Source organism: Labeo rohita, chromosome 20 (genome assembly GCF_022985175.1).
Source record: "Labeo rohita strain BAU-BD-2019 chromosome 20, IGBB_LRoh.1.0, whole genome shotgun sequence".
Taxonomy (NCBI): domain Eukaryota; kingdom Metazoa; phylum Chordata; class Actinopteri; order Cypriniformes; family Cyprinidae; genus Labeo; species Labeo rohita.
In genome coordinates, this window is record NC_066888.1 from 12,811,858 (window position 1) to 12,831,766 (window position 19,909).

The 19,909-nt window shown below is 37.7% G+C and overlaps 1 protein-coding gene across 1 annotated transcript; it reads right to left on the reverse strand.

The window, feature by feature from the left end:
• Positions 1–1,339: 1,339 nt before the first annotated feature.
• On the reverse strand, positions 1,340–17,110 carry hif1ab (hypoxia inducible factor 1 subunit alpha b). Its single transcript, XM_051138273.1, has 15 exons — positions 16,787–17,110; positions 10,509–10,699; positions 10,170–10,315; positions 9,994–10,078; positions 9,790–9,899; positions 9,295–9,497; positions 8,139–8,245; positions 7,880–8,027; positions 7,519–7,775; positions 6,297–6,523; positions 6,041–6,163; positions 5,628–5,959; positions 5,312–5,402; positions 4,347–4,464; positions 1,340–2,751 (listed from the first exon to the last, which is right to left on the reverse strand). The coding sequence occupies exons 1-15, from the start codon at positions 16,816–16,818 to the stop codon at positions 2,597–2,599; spliced, it is 2,325 nt and encodes a 774-aa protein (XP_050994230.1). The 5' UTR covers positions 16,819–17,110; the 3' UTR covers positions 1,340–2,596.
• Positions 17,111–19,909: the final 2,799 nt, after the last annotated feature.

Consider the following 19,909-nt stretch of genomic DNA (forward strand, 5'->3'; position numbering starts at 1 on the left):
TTTTTTTGACATACCCTAACTGTCTTGAGCCAGAACATACTGAGTTTAGGCAGAGCAAGACAAGATGAGCGTTTGACATTAAAAAGTATATAAATTGTATTATTTTAATGAAAATAACCAATCGTTTAGCTCGCCTGGGATCGTTTACAACTGTATTTGGGATCGTTTGAAGCTGCCGTTAAACTGCATTTTGGAAGTTCAAACTCATGGCACAATATCAGTCCACTATATGGAGAAAAATCCTGAAATGTTTAACTCAAAAAACAATTTCTTTACAACTGAAGAAAGAAAGACATGAACATCTTGGATGAAAAGGGGGTGAGTACATAATATATGAATTGTTGTTCTGGAAGTGGACTTCTCCTTTAATTAACCTGTAAAAATAATTTCCCCTTTTTCAAATCAAGCCATTCTCAGCTTCCTGTCCGTGTGACGTCACATCGACAGAAGCCGCTCCTACGATAGATTGATTGACACGGCCGTCTTACTATAGACCCGCCCTGAATGAGCTGTTACAGTCCGATTGCTATTGCATCGATGCCTGAACAGGGACGTAGACAAGAAAGGCTCCTAAGCAAATGAAGTGTTCTGTTGTTAGATGTAATAATGAACATAGTGGTCGTCATCTACTCCCGATTTCTGAGCCGCTTAAAACACAGTGGATTAAGTTTGTTTGTGAAGGGAACGCACCTCCCGATCTACATAAATGTGTCTGTTTGTGTGAATCATTCGAGATCCAGCTTCACTTACATCATAAATGAGTATTAATGTGTTTTATGAATCATTGCAATGGCCTTTCCTAGTTAGCAAGTTTTGTGGCTAAAATAAGAGCACGGCTGGTCATTCCACAGAAGAGAAGGGCGGGGTGAGCAGAGCTCATCTGCATTTAAAGGAACATGCAACAGAATGGGCTGATTTCTGCAGAGCTGCTCTAAAAATAACATTTAAACCGAATATAAATGCTCTTCTCAGGGTTTCCTGTGTTTCAATGGCTTACAGCATTTTTAAATATTTCATAATAACACAATAAAGAACAAACAAGTTTATACTTTAAAACAAAGCTGCTTCAATGCTTATTTTTTTTAATGAAATTTTAATTAAAATGACACCAAACTACGTTCCCAATAACTCCAAGAATTTCAGGCTTTCTTTACAATGTCAAGACAGTTGAACTTAACTTTGATCTCCACCAAAAATAATTCAGATATTGAAAGAAAGTTCATCATAGAAGTGTACTGTCACCATATGTTTGAAACGCAATTTAACGTACTCCCGAATAACTTAAAAGATTCAGATAAAAAAATAAAGTGTCACGTCAATTGAAACATACGTCACAAAATTCTGGTCCACAATTGTCTTTTACTGATTATGCAATAAACAAAACATTTAGTGTTAAGAGAATAAAGGAGAAGACTGGAGACTGCAGAGATAAATGAAGATTACAATAACAAAAGAAAATGTCTTTCCTACTGAAAAATGAGATAAAAGTTCATAAAATACTTGCAGGATGCTGTCAACAGGCTGATGCTGATCTGAAAGCATGACGAAAACAAATATTGTCTTACTTAAAACTAAGCATTCATGTTCTAATGCCATTATAAATACTTGTAAAACTGGGATAAATGATGCATCGGCTTTGCATGATCTAAAACCGCTCATGAAGCAGAAAAGAAAATGGTTACCGGCTATGACATCTCACAAGCATGAATTACCTCAAGCACCTAACACGCGGACACCTAAACAAAAATAAATGACCACTAAAAATATAAAAATCTATTGCATAATTAAACTATAATTCTCTTTTAACCTCTTTGAGACAAAAGCCATCATGAGAACAAGATAACATGAATCTGAATTCCCTTTTTTGCACATTCTCCATCATGACTTTCCATGGCTCTTGTACAATTCATCTGTGCCGTTCAAGAGAAAACTTAAAGTGATGTAAGCAAATACCAACGTAAAGAAAGCAACACTCACAAACATCCAACAGCGTTTAACCATTGAGCCTATGAGTGCACACACAGAACTCGCACGTAACCGTTACACGACAAAACTTAGAAGAGAGAAGAGGAAAAAAAATAATAAATTGTTCAATCTTTCATTAAAAGTACATATTCGTAAAAATGGTTTCGTATATTGCATGGACTGCTGGTATTCTGTCTTAAGAAAATAGATTATTGTGCGACTGTAGCTACAATACACACGCTTTGGGGAGGGGGAGAAAACACAATGGGTTAGGGGTTTTAGGTAAAAGGAGGGAATCCAGAGGGAGTGTGGGCGATTGTACGCATCAGCATGTGTCAGTGTGCGTTTCTCATTAAGGCTCTTAACTCTTGTCTGGTTGATGCCACTGTTAAAGTGACATTACGCTCCTCTGTCACACTGGGAAGAGTGGACTCCCTCTGGGCTCCTCTTCGGTGGGATCAATGGAAGGTGCAGGTCATCTAGTACATTTTTAAAACACTGGGGTTTATAGAGAATATTAGGGCTTGGAATAAAAGGAGACAAGTGGAGGCAGATTTCAGGGGTCGCGAGGGCGGGGGTCAAGGGGCAAGAGAGGGGGATGCAGTGTCCGAATTGCTAAACACAGCAAAGCTCAGTTGACTTGGTCCAGAGCACGCAGGAGCTCCTCCCCCTGCAGGAGATGATGTCGGTCCTGCACCGGAGCGTTGACTTCGCAGTCGTAACGTGTTAGCTGAGGCAGCCCGCCGCTGCTCTCCAAAGAACTGCACAACAGACGACTGGCCACATCTGTGGAATCAGACAGGAAAAGACAGAAACTGATTTAGTCACAACTGTATATACATGTTAAGATAAAACTCTAAAAATATCAAGTGGTGTTACCATCACACAAAAAGTATTCAAATATTTTACAAATGTTAATTTTTTCACTTTAAAAATTGACAGCATTATACAAAACTATTTAAAATTGTACATACACAACAACATAAAACTGGCTTTTATTAGTAGAGCGCAAGGCTGGGTGATATGGGGGGGGGGGGGAATAAATAAATAAATAAATATAAATATATAAATAAATAAAACAGTACAATTTGTACTAAAGAGGTGGCACAGAAGAACACAAAAGTGGCTTGTAGGTGTATTTTCATATGTTTAGTGAGGCTCAGAGGTGGCATGAGGGCAATCAAATTCATAAATTCATGTTGAGATTATCGTTTTAAATATTACATTTTTAGAAATATGAAATGGTTTAAATAACTGAAAAGATACCTAAAAATGAAACTAAAACTGCCAGTAGGTGGCAGCAAGTCACTGCTTTAATCACTGAATCATTCATTCATTTAATTTGTTCGAACAGCTGATTAATTCAGGAATAAAGCAAGTGACTTTATAAGATCTTTATGAACGGGAAATTGAATTGCTGACTAGCTAGATTCATTTAAAAATGCTGTGTTTGAACGAAGATAGTAATAATAAGTAATAAATAAGATAGTAATAATAAGTAATAAGTTTAAGTTTTTAATAAGCAATAAGTTTTTAACTGTTGTATTAAATCAATATCTCATTTACAGACTCCCTGCAATCATTGAAAGCTGTCACTCATTTTAGTTCATCGCAATCTCACAAAGTTCCATTATAATCTCTTATTTACAGTCTTTCTACACTGTTTATGAAAGGATTCATGAGATATGTCTGTGACACATTTCTCAAAGATGTAGAAACCACTGAAGCACAAACACATATGTTGGTCGGGTCATGTATTTTTTCATAGTCGCACGTACTAGTTTTAAGTCGCAATGAATAATAACTTTCAGCCTGTCATCATGATGCAAACATGAAATATCAGACAAAGTAGTAGTTCTTCACAAGTTTTTTATTCAGCTGCGCTGCTTTTCCATTGTTTTTTCTATGTAAACATGGTCAAGTTTCTCTGCTGCAGTCTCATCTCTTGCAGCATCTCATGCATGAAATGGCATTATAAAAATGTGGCGCTCAAGTTAAAAGAAGTTGAATGTTTTTCCTATTCCACTGCCCGCATCAAATATTTGTCAACACAAAAGCGCATTCTGTGTGAATGGCGCCTAACTTTATGAGCGTGTGCCACGTGAGCGGTTAATCACATGCGCCGACATGTGATTGAATCATTCTGGTTTTTTTACTGTTATCAATGGCATATTGTCATAGTTTCTAATTCTAACGTTTGGTAATATTTCTATTAAAAAAAATCATGTTTCCTCGATTTCTAAAATATAAAATTGTTGACTTAAATTAATCAATAAAATCTGTAAAAAATAAACCAAAAACAAATCACCCAGCCCTTTTAGAGAGCATTTAAAAATCCATAAAATACAAGGTGTAGTAGTAATGACAGTCTTGTTACTCACCAGAGGGCAGTATAAGAATGGTTTTGTTTCCGCCAAGCACACTCGATCCTTTAACCTCTAACACCTTTGCCCTCTTGCCAGGCTCTATAGCACTGTCCACACTCTGAAGCAAAGCACTCTGCAGGAAATTGGACATTGGCCATTAGTCTTAGTGTTACATGGAAAACAAATCTTCAAGAATCACTTCACACGTTTCGCAAGGTTTTCTTCACTTATTCATCAGCCATGCTCTGCTTCAAATTACAAAACAAGTTGAAACAGTGAATATTAAGTAATAAAGTATTTATATTAATATTACAAATAAAAACAACGATACTGATCAGACAATGTTATTATTTTTAATGTTAATATTTAGATATTATTGCTTAAAGTAAAAAAAAAAAAAAATTTAACTTTTTAAAAAATTTTTTAAACATTACTATAAATTCAATAAGAGTGATTTCACTACAGTTTATGCATATTCACTTAAAGGGTTAGTTTACCTAAAAATAAAAAATTCTGCCATTTATGACTTGTTCCAAACCTTCAATCATCTTGTTAACACTTTCTGACCCTGCACAGACAGCAACACAACTACCACGTTCAAGACCCAGAAAGGTAGTAAGGACATCCATAAAACAGTCCCTGTGACATAAGTGGTTCAACCTTAATTTTATGAAGCTACAAGAATACTTTCTGTGTGCCAAGAAAACAAAAATAACTTTATTCAACAATTTCTTCTCTTCCGTGCCAGTCTTCGTCACACGGACTATTTTAATGATGTACCTTTCTGGGCCTTTAATGTTGCACTGCTGTCTATGCAGGGTCAGAAAGCTCTCGGATTTCATCAAAAGTGTCTTAATTTGTTTTCCAAAGATGAATGAAGTTACGGGTTTGGAAGGACATGAGGGTATTGAATGACAGAATATTCATTTTTGGATGAACTCTCTTTTTAATCTTTGCATAAAATCTGTTTTCATACTGACCAGTCCAACAGCCTCAGAAAGTGTTGTCACTTCCTCCAGCTTTCTCTTACGTTGGGCATTCTGGATGGCTAACATCTTTGGAGACAGCTCTCTGGGAAATTAGAGCAACAAACACCAAATCAGAAAATCTACTAGTAGTGACATCTAAAGGAAGTCTTCTATGCTCGTAATAGAACAGTATTTGGCTCGACTCTAATCTGCTTGCAGCTGAACACACAGATCAGCTATCCGATCCCTTTGCTAAAGAATTGATCTGACCGAGATTGACTGCATTGAAGATGGTGCCAGCAGGAAGTCATGCCAGTAAGAGCTTTACCTGTTGTTGAGCTGATTGCTGTTCTGTGGGGTGGGAGAGCGAGCAGGGGAAACGTCCCGACTGCCGCTGAAGGGTGAGACAGGGGCACTGCACACCTCCTGCAGCAGGTGCAGGGGCGAAGGGGCCCGTGATGATGGCTCCTGCTTCACTACGCTGCTGGAAGAGGAGACTGGAGATGTAGGGGAGGGTAAGGGCTGGAACAGGGAGCTCATGGCTGACACAGAGTGAGGGCCAGAGGGGAGCGGATCCAGCGGAGAGGGGATGCGAAGCTGGAAGTCATCGTCCATTGGGATGTATGGAGCCAGCATCTCCAAGTCGAGATCCTCCATGGCCTAGAAGTCACAGATATGTTTTGTGAAGTGTATCCAACGCAATAGTGATCTCAGATAGAGAGATTTCAGATAAAGGGTTACCTGGGAGCTAAAAGGGGTCTTTGCTTCGGTATCAATAGCGAAGAGTTTCTCAACCAGGTCCAGTTTGAACTCAGAACTGATGTCTGAGTCTACTTGGAAACAGTAATCCATGGGGCTGTTGGGCTAAGTAAAAAAAATAAAATAAAAATACTGTCTTTGAGACACACAGGATCTCATTATCCATCAGAAGGGAGCAATCCTTTTTAAATGACTAAGAATAGCAGCTAAAAAAAGCAAGCAATTAATGAGTCTTTACCCCCGAGGAGCCGAGTCCAGATGTGGAAGGTGTGTTTGCGGAGTCTGGACCACGATCAGAGGCAGAGCTGAAAGGGAAGTCCTCCGCCCCGGTCTCTAGTTTGGTCAGGGCTGGGGTGGAGTCGCTGGGCGTCAGAGGAGACAGACTGATGGGCAGCTTCTCGCTGCTGGAGGGCAGCATGACATCATTGTAGAGGGGCACCTCCTTCAGCAGCTGCATGTCAGAATCTGGAGGAAATTAAATACTATTAATTATTACTGGTAGTCACCAAGGAATTTTGTGTATTTTTATCATGTTTATTTCTAAAACTATGATTATGAATATATGTTTCTCTCAGGATCAGTCTCAAAGTATGTGTTCAGTTTTTATAAGATTACAGAGTTGCAGATGGATTGCATTATTATATTAAGGCACACTCAAAAGTTTTGGGGCCGGTAAGAATTTCTTTTTTGAGGGGTGGAAAAAATTTAATACTTTTATTTCGCAAGGATGCATTAATTTGATCAAAAGTGATACTTCTGGATACAATGTTATTAAAAATTTCTGTTCAAATAAATGCTGTTTGTCTGAACGTACTATTCAAAGAATCCTAAATTAAATAATTTCGAAAGGATCATGTGACACTGAAGACTGGAGTAATGGCCGCTGAAAATTCAGCTTTGCCATCACAGGAATAAATTACACTTTAAATATATTAAAGTAGAAAACAGGCATTTTAAATTGAAATAATATTTCACAACATTACTGTTTGTATTGCATATTTCAACAAATCAGTGCAACCTTGATGAGCGTAAGAGACTTTCAAAAACATTACAAAAATCTTACCAACCCCAAAATTTTGAATGGAAGCACATGAGCTGTCCGTCACTAGTAGACGTTCTTCTTCAACTTCTGGTTGCTTTACACTACTGGTGGGCTGCACAACGAGCCCCAGCTATTGAACTTCGCTGCTGTTAAAAATGTCATTTAATTTTGACAATTACACTTATCAAATATCTTATTCAGGTCAGTACTAAATAAAAAAATAACATGCATTTCGTATAATCCCTCTTATTTTGGTAAAATAATTAACATTTTTCAGATTCTGCAAGGTGTACTGCAAACTTTTGACTTTAACTGTATGCTCTTTGCTCATGTTACCTCAGTGAAAATGATTTTCATTTGCTGTAAGTTACTGTCAAAGTGAGCAACACATAATCTGTAACCATCCTTCAGGAAGCACCTGAGTTGTTGAAGTCCAGAGAGATGATGGTGTCTCCTGCAGCAGGTGCCAACACAGTGAGAGCCTCAGGCTCCTCTTTCAGCTGCTCATAAAGTTCAGAGCTCCTAATGCGACACCTGAGGCCTTCTGGCTTGAAGAGTTTGAGTATGTTCCCTTCAGAGGCCTCATCTTCTATCTCCTGGTTCTCTTTCTCCACATCCTTGGGCTCTGTCACGGTCTGCTGCAAAGACAGAACAACATCCCCCTCCACAATGCCACTGGATGGGACAGAACAACGAAGTTGAATTACGATCCCAGACACAATTTCACAATATTTAACTTCTATAAAACCACTGAAGATGTGACAAAATTGGATTTGTACCTGAGAACGTAGTTGACGCACACAATGCACTGAGGCTGAGAATTCTTGGCGTTGTAGATAACGGTGGCCTGAGTCTCCACCCACACAAAACCACCCTTCTTAGCCAGCATGCGGTACTGGCCTGTGGTGGCCTGGCCCTTCGCGAACACTAGGAAAAATAACACTCTACAATCAGAAGTATTCCATCTTTCGAAACAGTTTGCATGTTAAAAGTGAAACCTCTATCATGATAATTTAATTATTCTGTCCAGGAACTCACAGTTGTGGTGCGTCTTGGTGAGGTGATCTGAATCTAGGGCATGATAGTATTCGTACACAGACTTGTTCAGCAGATCATCTGGCTCATATCCCATCAGCTCTGTGATCCTTTAGGGAAGAGTGAGAGTGAGACGATTGAGTATGCAATTAAGCAGCAACATGCTGAAACAACTCCCAGTTCAATGTGATTTGTATATGAGAAGTCTAATACAGGGGTTCTCATTCATCTGCGTTCTATAACCCATTATTTAGTTCTTGGATGACACATTACCTGTACATTTTTGTTCTGGAAGTGGACTTCTCATTTAACCACGTTAGGTAACATGAACTAAACTTCAATTTCTACAGCATTTACTAATCTTAATTTCAGCACTTACGAATACATTATTAAAATCACAAGTTGTGTTTGTTAACATTAGTTAATGCACTGTGAACTAACATGAACAACAATCATATCTGCATCTCTAGTGATGCTGAAACTAAAGCCCTGTTACGCCTTCAGCAAAGAGTTGTTACTGCCGGTAAAGGGTAATAATACTGGTTTCTTCCACTAGGTGGTGTTAATAACATTTGCGAATGTACAGAATACAGGCTTTTGTGCTTTGGCCTACTAGACTCGCTCTGCAGCATTGCTTTTATTCAAAGAGATGTCAACAACGGGTAGGCGCGCACAACATTCATTGCTAGGCAAAGATACCATCAAGGCAAACCCAGATACGTGGAAAAAAAAAAGAAATAGGTAAATTAAGTGGGGCAGGCCAAACCATTTACAATTCAACAAAACAAAAGGAAGAAAGAAGAGAGCTGTGTGCCAATCTGTCTACACAATTCAGAGGAAATAGTGTTTTCTCTTAAGGTGTTTTCATGTTATTTTTAACATAAGAGCAGGAATGGCCATTTGTAATTTGAATGTGGAAGGCTTCCAGTTTCATTCATTTTCAGCTGTTTTTATTTTTCAAACTTTTTATTCTACTCTAACGTGATAATAATAAACACACTCATTTGTAGCACAGATGGTTTTATGGTCTACTGCACTTTGTTAATCTTTTATTACTTCTAGCGGTTAATCAATCGGAAGTCTTGCACATTACAGGAAACAGCTTTCTTGCGCTTTGCAAAATAAGGCAAAATTAAGAGCATCACATCTTCCTGCTAACCTTTCATCACAGTACGAGAATTTCATGTCCAGAGTGTGGCGGCTAAGGAAGGTCTTGCTGTCCAGAGGCACCTCGATGTTAGAAGGATGAGGAATGGGCTCACAGATGAGCACAAGATAGGTCAGAGGCGGCTCTTTAAAGCCCGAGTCTCCTGAACCCTCGCCATGCTCCTGCACACGTACGTGACCAGTGCAGTGAAGAACCTGTAGCAGAGAAGGGGGAAACTTCAGTTCAAAGTCTTTTTTATAGCAGATGTGTCATAAAAAATTACTATAAGGATGCCCAAGTCAGTTGTGTTTCCTTCTTCCTTGTTAAATTTACTGTATACATGTAACGTCACCTAAATAAATGAACTATACAAAATCAGCAAATCCTAGTAATAATCTAATCCTTCTAACACAAAGAGCTAAAAATATACCAGGAAAAGGTAATGCTAGGGAAAATTATACAGACATAGTCTGAGAAAACGTTGTTAACATTCAGACTGCATCTCACCTTCCACGTAGCAGACTTGATATTGACAGTGCGCCCTCTGCTAGTGAGCGTGCACTTCATACGCAGGAAGAAGCTGCGCTCTGTGTTTTGTTCCTTGGTCTTTTTGGATCCTAAACATGGACAAAAACTCAGTTAATGCACTTATTATTTATGGCAGGCGTATTTTTCTGCAAAAAATGTTGAAGTGTAGCATGTGTGACTCACCTGTCCTGTGGACCAGCATCTCTCGTAGCTCCTCGTGGTCACATGGGTGTGAAAATTCGAAGATGCTGTGACCAGTCAGATCAAACTGAGAAAAAAAAAAAAAAGTGCAGAGATAGTTAGCAACAATTTAAGCTTTAAATCTAAACAGCAAAAAAAACAAAAAAACATTTAGCTACCTGTGTGAGGCCCATGCTCTTGCTGACATTCTCAGAGAGATAAACCATGTCTCCATCTTCAGACAAAACCATGAGGAAACCCTCCAGTGCCTTCAGATAAAAGCTGTTCAGCTGACTCTCCAGTTCGTTCTCCTTGTCCGCTTCATCTGCAAAGCCGAACAACATGCTTTAGCAATTCTGCAAATTGCAGATTTTTCATCAGCTCAGTGTTTACAATATCTGTTTACAGTATCTACTGGTGTTTACAACATTTACTGGTGTCAACGTTTTGATTTCCTTTTGTATGCGGTGTAACTATTTTGCATATGTGGATGCAAATATTCAGGTCAGTGTACTGACCAGGGCTGAGCATCTTCCTCATGCGCAGGTAGCTGATGGTCAGCCTCATGATGGAGGCTTTGTCCAGGTGGGAGGTGACATTGTGAGGCAGGGGGAGCTGGTGTGCTAACTCGTAGAACACCTCGGACTCCTTTCCCCTGCGAGATCGCGCTGCATCCCTGGACTTCTCCTTCCTGCGCTCCGAGCTCACCCTGACAAGATAAAGAAGGACAGACATTGTGTTAGTTTTACTCAGTGTTTGTGATAAGAGAGACCTTCTGCGTTAGTGCTTGAGGGCAACAGCAAGGTCAACTTATTTTAAATCTCTCATTTGAATGCCGTCAAAACTTGCAATGTCAAAGGCCAGAAAGATAGGGACTGGCTGGTGAAAGGGGTGTGGACGCACTGTAACAGACACAGTTACAACCCTTGGAATCCAGCCAATGGTGCTAAATGTTGTGGTGTCAGAGTTTTCAGATTTCCCAACATAAACTTTTCAGCACACTACAAGGAACAAACTTTCACACACAAACAAGCCATAAAGTAACTTGTTTTACAAACAAACTCAGGATCTGGACCATAAACGGCTCTTTGCCAGACAAGAACCCGATTCCTGACAAATAGGTCATCATGAAAAAAAAAAAAAAAAAAAAAAAAAAAAGCGTCATGCTAAAATGAGTCTTGCATTATGATTTCTAAAGAAGCATATCTATTACCCTTGGGACCTCTGCCTATTCTGTCGCTGCCAAAATTGACTCCCACACATTTAACAAATGTTTCAGTTCAATGCAAGAACTGAGGGCTCTGAAAACAAGCAAAGCTACTGGCAACAAATAGCAACAATGCAATGCACACTCTTTAACTAAAGCCACCCCTTTCAGGTGTTTATTCACGGTTTACTGATGTTGAAAACTCAAAAGCTTACACTTAAGGCAAAGGGATTAAAATCCAGATAAACTTGTCTTTTCTTAATAATTCTAGGATTTCACAGAAAACTACCTTAAAGTGGTTTACGCAGAAAGTTAAAAACCTCAGATATCCTCAGAGGCTAATGAAAAACCCACATTTTATCTGTTTATCAGGTCAGCTGAATATCAGGGTCAGCTGACAAAAGATGTTCAACCTCAAACAAGCTTGATATCAGATAAGGCAACATCATGAAGGAACTGGATTTAGCCAACATTTGCAATAACAGCACAAACACGTCAATGACTGAAAAAACAGCAGACCGTGTGGAGTGAGTCAATAGTGTTCTTCTGTTTAATTCGACAGACAACTGAGAATTACTTGCATTGCACTTGCATTGAACATTACATTGCAACAATACGAAATTTCCTAATGCACTGTGAGTCGGAGGTCAAGATCTGTCAAGAGCTTCATTAGGTGTGTTTCCTTTACAGATGTGCTCAAAAACTTTATGATTTTTTATAAATGTCGATAAAAAACATTCGCGAAATGACAGCGTTTCAATTAACCGATGTTATGCGACTAAAATGTCACTTTCTCCTTATACAATAAGTTATGCTGGTAGGTTTATGTATATCGCAGCCACTGCACTATACATGTCTATTGATTGATTATGCAACTTTTACATATGCCAAATGAGCTTTAAATGCGTAGGAAAAAACTCACAAAACATTGCAATTTTGTGAAATATTCCTTTTTCGAACTACCTGAAAAACCACCTCATGCACACGTAAAGACTTTTTTTTTATAATATATGGGAGTTCTTGTGAAATTGACATGCTTCAACTGGGTGTACCAATCAACAAAAGCCAAATAACTCCATTTTTAATTATAACCCATTAACGGCAATTTGTCTGGGCCGAAAAACAAATTACACAGTCTGCACAGCACCTGTCTCAAACCATTTATACAGTTAACAACTCTTTACAAAATACAATGCTTTCATTGTACAGAAAAAACTTTGCCGCTTTTTTCAAAATTAAAACAGTGTAGAGCTGTCATAATTCCTTGTTTCAATTTAAGCGCTTGTTTAAAAAAAAAAAAAAAAAAAAAAAAAAAAAAAAAAAAAAAGGCATTTTGCCCGTGTCAAGTAACCAGCAAAATACTAGAAGGGGCAATTTCAATGGACGAGAATCCAAACTCTAACTCTGCATATTGTTGTGAATTTGGGTTTATTATAACGTTCATCTGAGAACGCAGCGTGCTCCATTTCATCAGATTTATAGAGTAAATCATTTATAACCCTACACAAACACAGGAGAATGCATCAGTGTCTTTCTTAATATGCTAACTGTTCATAGTGGTTTCAAAATAAAATAGTTACACACTTTGATGTTCACATATTTAAGAAATTACAGTGGCTGTAGCATTTTTGTTGCAAAGAAACGGCAAAATATTAAAGATTAAGTGGACATTTGAATTAAATGTTATTGGGTTTTTTTTTGCTTAGGTCTGTTTTTATTACCTCTAATTAATTATGATTATCCAATTGCTCGATTAATCGTTAAAATAATCAACAGATTACTCTATTACCAAAATAATCATTTGTGGCAGCCCTAAAACAGTGCCATTTTCCTGGCATGCATAAAACTATGACGTCATCATGCATTTCTCGTCTTTATCTGCGTATGTGGCCTTGAGGTAATATAAAAGTTATAAAAAACAGTCTTGTTAACAGATTGTTACTTTTATATCATACTTGTTGAATTACGTTACTGATTACAATTTTACAACATTAAACAGTAGTTTCTCTTTTTCTATACTAAAACGCACTAGGGGAAGCCGTTAAATACTTCTATGAGCATTTCGAAAATACTGAATCAAACTGAAAAAATTGTTTTGGAAACATGGCTTCTAAATTAAACTGTAAAGTGACTACCCACAGATTCACACACGCATGCACAAAGTGACACAGATTCTATTTACATACATTTTGCCCTTTATAATTTAAATGACCAATGAGATTTCCATGCAACTGGCAACAAATCTACATATTCTCTATCTAGGACCTCCAAGGTCAAAGCAGCAATGAGGAACAATGACCAGGCATTGTGTCAACCGTCAAAGCCACGCAAGACAAAGAAGGGAAAACGGTTAAGAAAGCCTAGTGCCCTAGCAGGAAAAAACAGCATCTTCAGACAGACGGTGTCCCAAATGCTTCCATCCTCCCTATCAAAGTATTTTCTGAAGAAAAGCGGAAATCATTTGGCCAGAAAGGAAGGAAAGCCCTTGTGCACAGGGGATGTTCACACACGCACTTCATTGTGTTTGTGTCTGGGCATGACGATACATGGTCGCCTTATCTAAGCTCCATATATGGACTGCTCAATAATATATGTCTACATTATTGACTCTATTTATAGTAGCTGGAAGGCCCCTTTTGCAAAGGGGAGCTTTTGACTCAAATTTAAATGCATAAGTATGAGGCTGCATTGTATGGTTCCAAATCACAATAAGAAGAGAAAATACAAGATTTCCTTTTAAGTGGATGTGCCTCATCATGATGACAAAAAGGCTAATAAAGTAAGCTGATAAACTTACCAAGACGTCATGTTCTGATACTGTATCTGTTATGCAAATCCAATTTGCTGTATTCATTTGGTCAATTTGCCAAAGCAATCACCAGCTTCTCATGCATTCTCATTTAGAGGCAGAGCTATTGTCTATTTGATTTTGATTATTCAACTTTGTAACATAATAATCCATGCCTAACCAATTTCTAAACGTAATAGACAGCAGGGCTCGGCAGTGAGGATTCCAGTCTTTCTACGTCAATTTTGTTTTTAATTCAAAGTGTTGCAGTTTCTTTGCAATTATTGAAATTTATTAGCAATGTCTCACTACTTCTTTGGCGAAGTAGTGAGGTCATCTAATCTATCTACTTTTGTTTGTATATAAATATTTTAGTGACATTTATAGTGGTAATGCATTTCATTTTTGAAATGATTTTTCACAGTTTTTAAAAATCTCACCACAACTGTTGCATTTTACGACAGCAACACTTTGGTTTTGTTCCAATCTGTTGCACTTACATGCAAGAACGCAGTCAACGCAAACATAAATACATCTGATTGGGGTCAGATAAAGCACAAAAAACGTAAATGCAGAAAACCAAGCAAATCACTGCTTAGTTGATATGGAAGAATAATAGGAGAATAATTACAGCCTTGAAACATGATGATACACTGCTATATTGGTTATTCAAAAGTACTCACACCGTGATATAAGATTTGTCATGTCGCCTAATGTTTCCACCTAGAAACACAATACACGGCTTTCAAGTTCCTAAAAAAATGAGCTGGCTGAATATTGATTAGTAAATCAAAGCTGACATGGGTCTAAAAGGTTTTCTGTTTTACAACATGATTCCCAATCTAATTGGATTCATATGGATCACATGCAAGACCTTGAAACACAATGACAGAATCAATAGATATCCTTATGACCGAAGGCTTATGAAAAGATTTCTAAGGAGGAAAACATAACAAGAGGGCCACGTTTCAACATTCAAACTGATAGAGGTCTTACCACAAGACCGGGCAGGAAGTTGCCTTGACGTCAATGCTGAGAGTGATTAAGATTTGAAAGAAGAGATGCAAAAAGCAAGTAGAGACTTGAACTTGGATGCCAACCAAAATAATGTCAGAGGAAAATATTGCCACTGAAAACAAGGTATTATTCCGTTCAAACAGGTTATAAACTAAAGGCCTAGATCAAACAGTATTGTTATAACTACAAATAAAAAAATAAGAGAGCTTTTCTTCAAAATCAGGGTATAACCAGGTAAAGCAGCCAAACTCTAACATTAATATTACTTATACACAGTTTTTAACATAAATATGAATATTTTAACATTTTTAAAAGCCTGTTAAACTTATGAGGTATGGAAAAGCATTTCTTCTGCATGCTTTCCTGAAGCTCAAACAGTAGAACTGAAGAAAAACTAATACAAATGTACGCTTTCGATGCAGTGTAGGTTTCTTTGGATTAAGGTGTCTGCCAAATGCACTAATGTAAATGTACCATCAGAAGGTAGTTGAGAAACTATTAAATAAAATGCATCCAAAAAGTTTTTATTTCAAGTCCGTATAGCTGCCTCTAACAATGAAATACGGCAGACAAACTGACCCACAAACATCATAATTGTAACAGAAATTTTGTACACACATTTCACAATGATTTGCATGCATGTGCATGACCCTAAAAGAGAAAGTTAACACAGGTCATAGGTTCACTGGTCAACCAGTAATTCCAACAACTCAAAAAACTGAAATGTGCCAAATTTAACAGCAACTTACATTTAAATAAAATTGTGGCACACTGGATCTTAGCTTAACAATACCAGTATCATCCTTCCTGTAAATTCACTAGTACCGAAAAACCAAGCAACATTTTCCAGCCTTAGTAATACCAACACTTATTTCCATCTCATCTCATCTGAGCCCACACTGATGACAGGCCTGACAAAGAATAAGACGCTGTCAGCAAAATCCAAGGACGAATTCTTGCTTCCAATCCTATATCCACAAATATGCCAGACAGGCTGGATGAACAAGGGCAACGAGTTAATGTGAACTATGGGGTCAAGTGGTCTGAGGGGTAAAAAAGAGAGCCATCATATGGCAAGCCCATGGCTCTTTTTATCTTAGAAAAAGCTGCATAAACATTCAGAGCTGAATAAAGTACAAAACACCAGAATACGAAGTACTAAATCAGTATTCACCATTTACTTTCTCCTCTACTATGACAGACATGTAGCTGTCTAATCATTACAGTATGGGAAAAAAAAATATATATATATATATATATATATATATAATAATATATATATATATATATATATATATATATATATATATATATTTTATATGTTTAATATAAGCACTCGACATTTATGCTGAAAGATGTCTGTGATTATATAAACAATGTGTTTACACATTCTCGTGAGAAGTGAATTATGTCTATACAACTATAAACAGTATATAGCCGATAGGCTATAAATCAGGGGAAGTTTAAAGTGAGCATGCAGCTAGTTTTGTTAGCTTCCTTCCACAGACACTCTGTTACTTCAAAAAACGCCTACAAATGAGATACAAACAAACAAATATGAGTCTTTAAAGTGTTTAAAATAACATTTAATGCTTGTTTAAAGACAAACAGTCGTCTTGAGCGCTTTAAACTTGTTCTTATTTGTACAGTTAGCCATCCGGCACAAAATGGCGACACGTTCTGTGTGACGGGGGAGGAATTTCTTTCGGCCTGTTTACTATACAAAACACAACGAATTCCGCTCAGCAGACCACTTTGCTCTAAAGAGAAATGGGAATCCCTACCTTTTCTTTTCAGTGACAACTCCAGTATCCATTCCTGGGTGAAACCACTCAGTATGTGTTAGGTTTTTCCAAACCGCGAGGCCAGAAAAATCAAGGACGTGGCCACCTCTCGCTAACAAATAAAATGTGTTTACAAAAGAAAAACGGTCAGACGCGGTGAAACGATCCGATACTAGTCCGGTGTGGTGTGTTCAAAACGTATGAATGGTAGAGATCAACCCTCCGGTTCGCTGAAGGTCAAATCATTTGTCTAGCACCGGTCGGTGCAGCTTCTTGTCGGTACAAAGAGTTAACCGTGCCTGCGCTCTCACTACTCTCTATGTGGCGCGCGCGTTTACGAAGCGATGACGGGAGCGCGCGCAGTCACATGAATCCAGACTCTGGTGTCGCATTCAAAAAAGACATTCACAGAGCCGATGGGACATCAGCCCAAACAGCAACTCAACTGACCCTCACGGTGTGATGTAATCAGTACTATCGATCTCACCACCTCAGATGTACAAAATTAAAATTACTTGTACAACCATCCCTCGACGATTTTTTTTACATTCACTGAATACAGTGTACTGTTTACAGTAATTTGTGTTAAAATAGAGTCTAATCTTTAGTATTTTTCTGAGATTATAATAATGATTAGGTAACAGAAGACAATTATTTTACAAAATAATTACACCACCCTGATGAAAAAACCAGCATCAAAACATACCTACCAGCATATGCTGGTTTTTTTCACCAGCAGCCACCTTGTCAAATAAATAAAACTCCTAGCAACCAGTAAAAACACTAGCATTTTCTAGCAATCATTCAGAACACCCTAAAAGCAACCAGCAACTAGGCAAAGCACCCTAAGAGAAAGTTAAAATAACCTAAACCCCATACCAACCACCATACAACCCCATTTGTTTAACCACATCCGGGTAACCAGCCTGACACACTCTCGCAACCACCTAGCAATGCCCTGGTAATCTATTGGCTGAATTTACAGTCTATAAAAGCTTAAAACTTTGAAATTAACTATTTAAATGAGATTAGACTACATAAAAACAATGCCTCAACAAACTTATGAACAGTTAAACTGAACACTGTTGCTCAGAAAAATCCACCAGGTCCTGCAGATTCTTCAGTTTTACAGCATCTTTTGCATATTTGATCCTTTTCCGGCAGTGACTATATGGTTTTGAGATCCATCTTTTTACACTAAGGACAACTGAGCGTGAAAACTTTTTGAATTTGAAGATCAAGGTAAATTGTATTTAATTTGTCTTCCGGGAAACATGCAAGTCTTCTGTTATTTCAGAAGGGCAGTACTAAAATTATATTTCAACAAATTATTAATGCATCGTGTTGCCTTCTGGAGCATCAGTGAGTGTTTGAATTTTTTTAATAGTTGTGTTTGTGTCCCTCAATTGTCTTCGGTGTGAAAAGATTGATTTCAAAACCATACAGTCATTGCTGGAAAGGGTTCAAATATGTAGAAGATGCTGGAAAACTGAAGAATCTGCAGGACCTGGAGGATTTTTCTGAAAAACAGTGCTTAGTTTAGCTGTTCAGAACAAACAAGGGATTCATGAACAACCATCACAAGAAAAAAAAAAAAAAGGGGGTGTACAAAACAGCTTTTGTAGGGGGTTATTTTAATAATTTCAGCTATTTTTTCATCTTGTGGACTATATGTAAACATCTTCTATGTAAAGTATCTTACTCAGGACAGTACTAAATAAAAAATAACATGCATTTTGTATGATCTCTCTCTGTTCATGATGAAATATTCGGCAGAATTTCAGCGGTTTCCTCGAATGTGTTGGTTTTTTTATTTTTTCCTGCTGGTAAGACCTCATTTGAACTCAATAGATATTTCCTTTCAGCATATATAATCTAAGTTAAATATTCAGGTTTCTTTAATAGTTATTTCTAAATAGAAGTTTATAAATGCACATATTTAACCCACAACTGTCAAATTCTCTTCAAGATAAAATTGCTTCAGTATTCCATGAAAAGGACGATAAATTGTAAGCTGTTGTTTGTAAGCTGTATGCCAATGGATGCTGCATAATAAGGGTTAACTGTCAGATGCAGCCAAGGCCACATGGAACGTTTTTCTGATGTGGAGGCAGTGATTGCCATTGATTCACGGTGATCGCTGACAGACATAACTCTCATAGATGGACAACAAGGTTGAAACTAATGAAACTGAAATGATTTAGTGGAAAGCACATGACTGAAAACAGATATTTAATATCCATGGAGAAGTCTAAAAAATAGGCCGATGAAACTGCTACAGCAAGCAAAAGATTAAAAGTAGTTCTTCATTGTCAGCCAGTTGATGTCAATGGAGTCTAGAAGTTTAAGGGAAAATAATAAGCTTGCTAAATACTATGGTGTCATATGCAAGTCTGTATAAAGAATGATACATGTTCTTAATCCAGACATGAAAGAGAAGCTTTTATGTCAGTTTGCTTTTGTTGATAGTTGTCTTTTGCTTGTTCCTGTCTTCCAGCACCTGACAGCTCTGATCGAACCTTCAAGTAAAGGAGTTGCTTTAGCAGGTGTTTAGGTCTTTCACCTGTCAAAGTGCGTTGTGAAGGGCTTAAAGGTTCTATAAATAAGCAGTTGTTTTCTCTCTACCATTCAGGGAAGATTAAAGGAATTACCAGGTTGATGCTGGGAATGTTTCACCAAAAGCAATCAGCTGCCAAATAACACAGTAAACACTGTTTCCGGTAACATTATCTCTTGTAGCATGAAGCCCAAGACCCAACTTACAGACTATCAAGAGTCAAATATGGCATGGGAGGAAACTGAGGAGATAATGATTTAAGATAAAAAGCCATATATGAACTGTTCAGTTACTGTTCTAAAAAATACCATCACAGTATGTCCGTCTGAGATACAGCAAATCTTCCAAAATAATTTCTTTTCCAGTTGGGATTGAAGAATCAGCAGGTGATATCACACATCATCAGGAGTGTTTTTCCATGGAGCAATACTGCTCATTTCAACTCCAAACTCACATGTTCCCAACGTTTGTTTTTAACAATTAATCATGTGAACATTATTTCTGATGATGGAAAAGTGAGCAGCCAAACTCTACTGTCTCACTGCAGGATACAGAAAAGCCTCTGA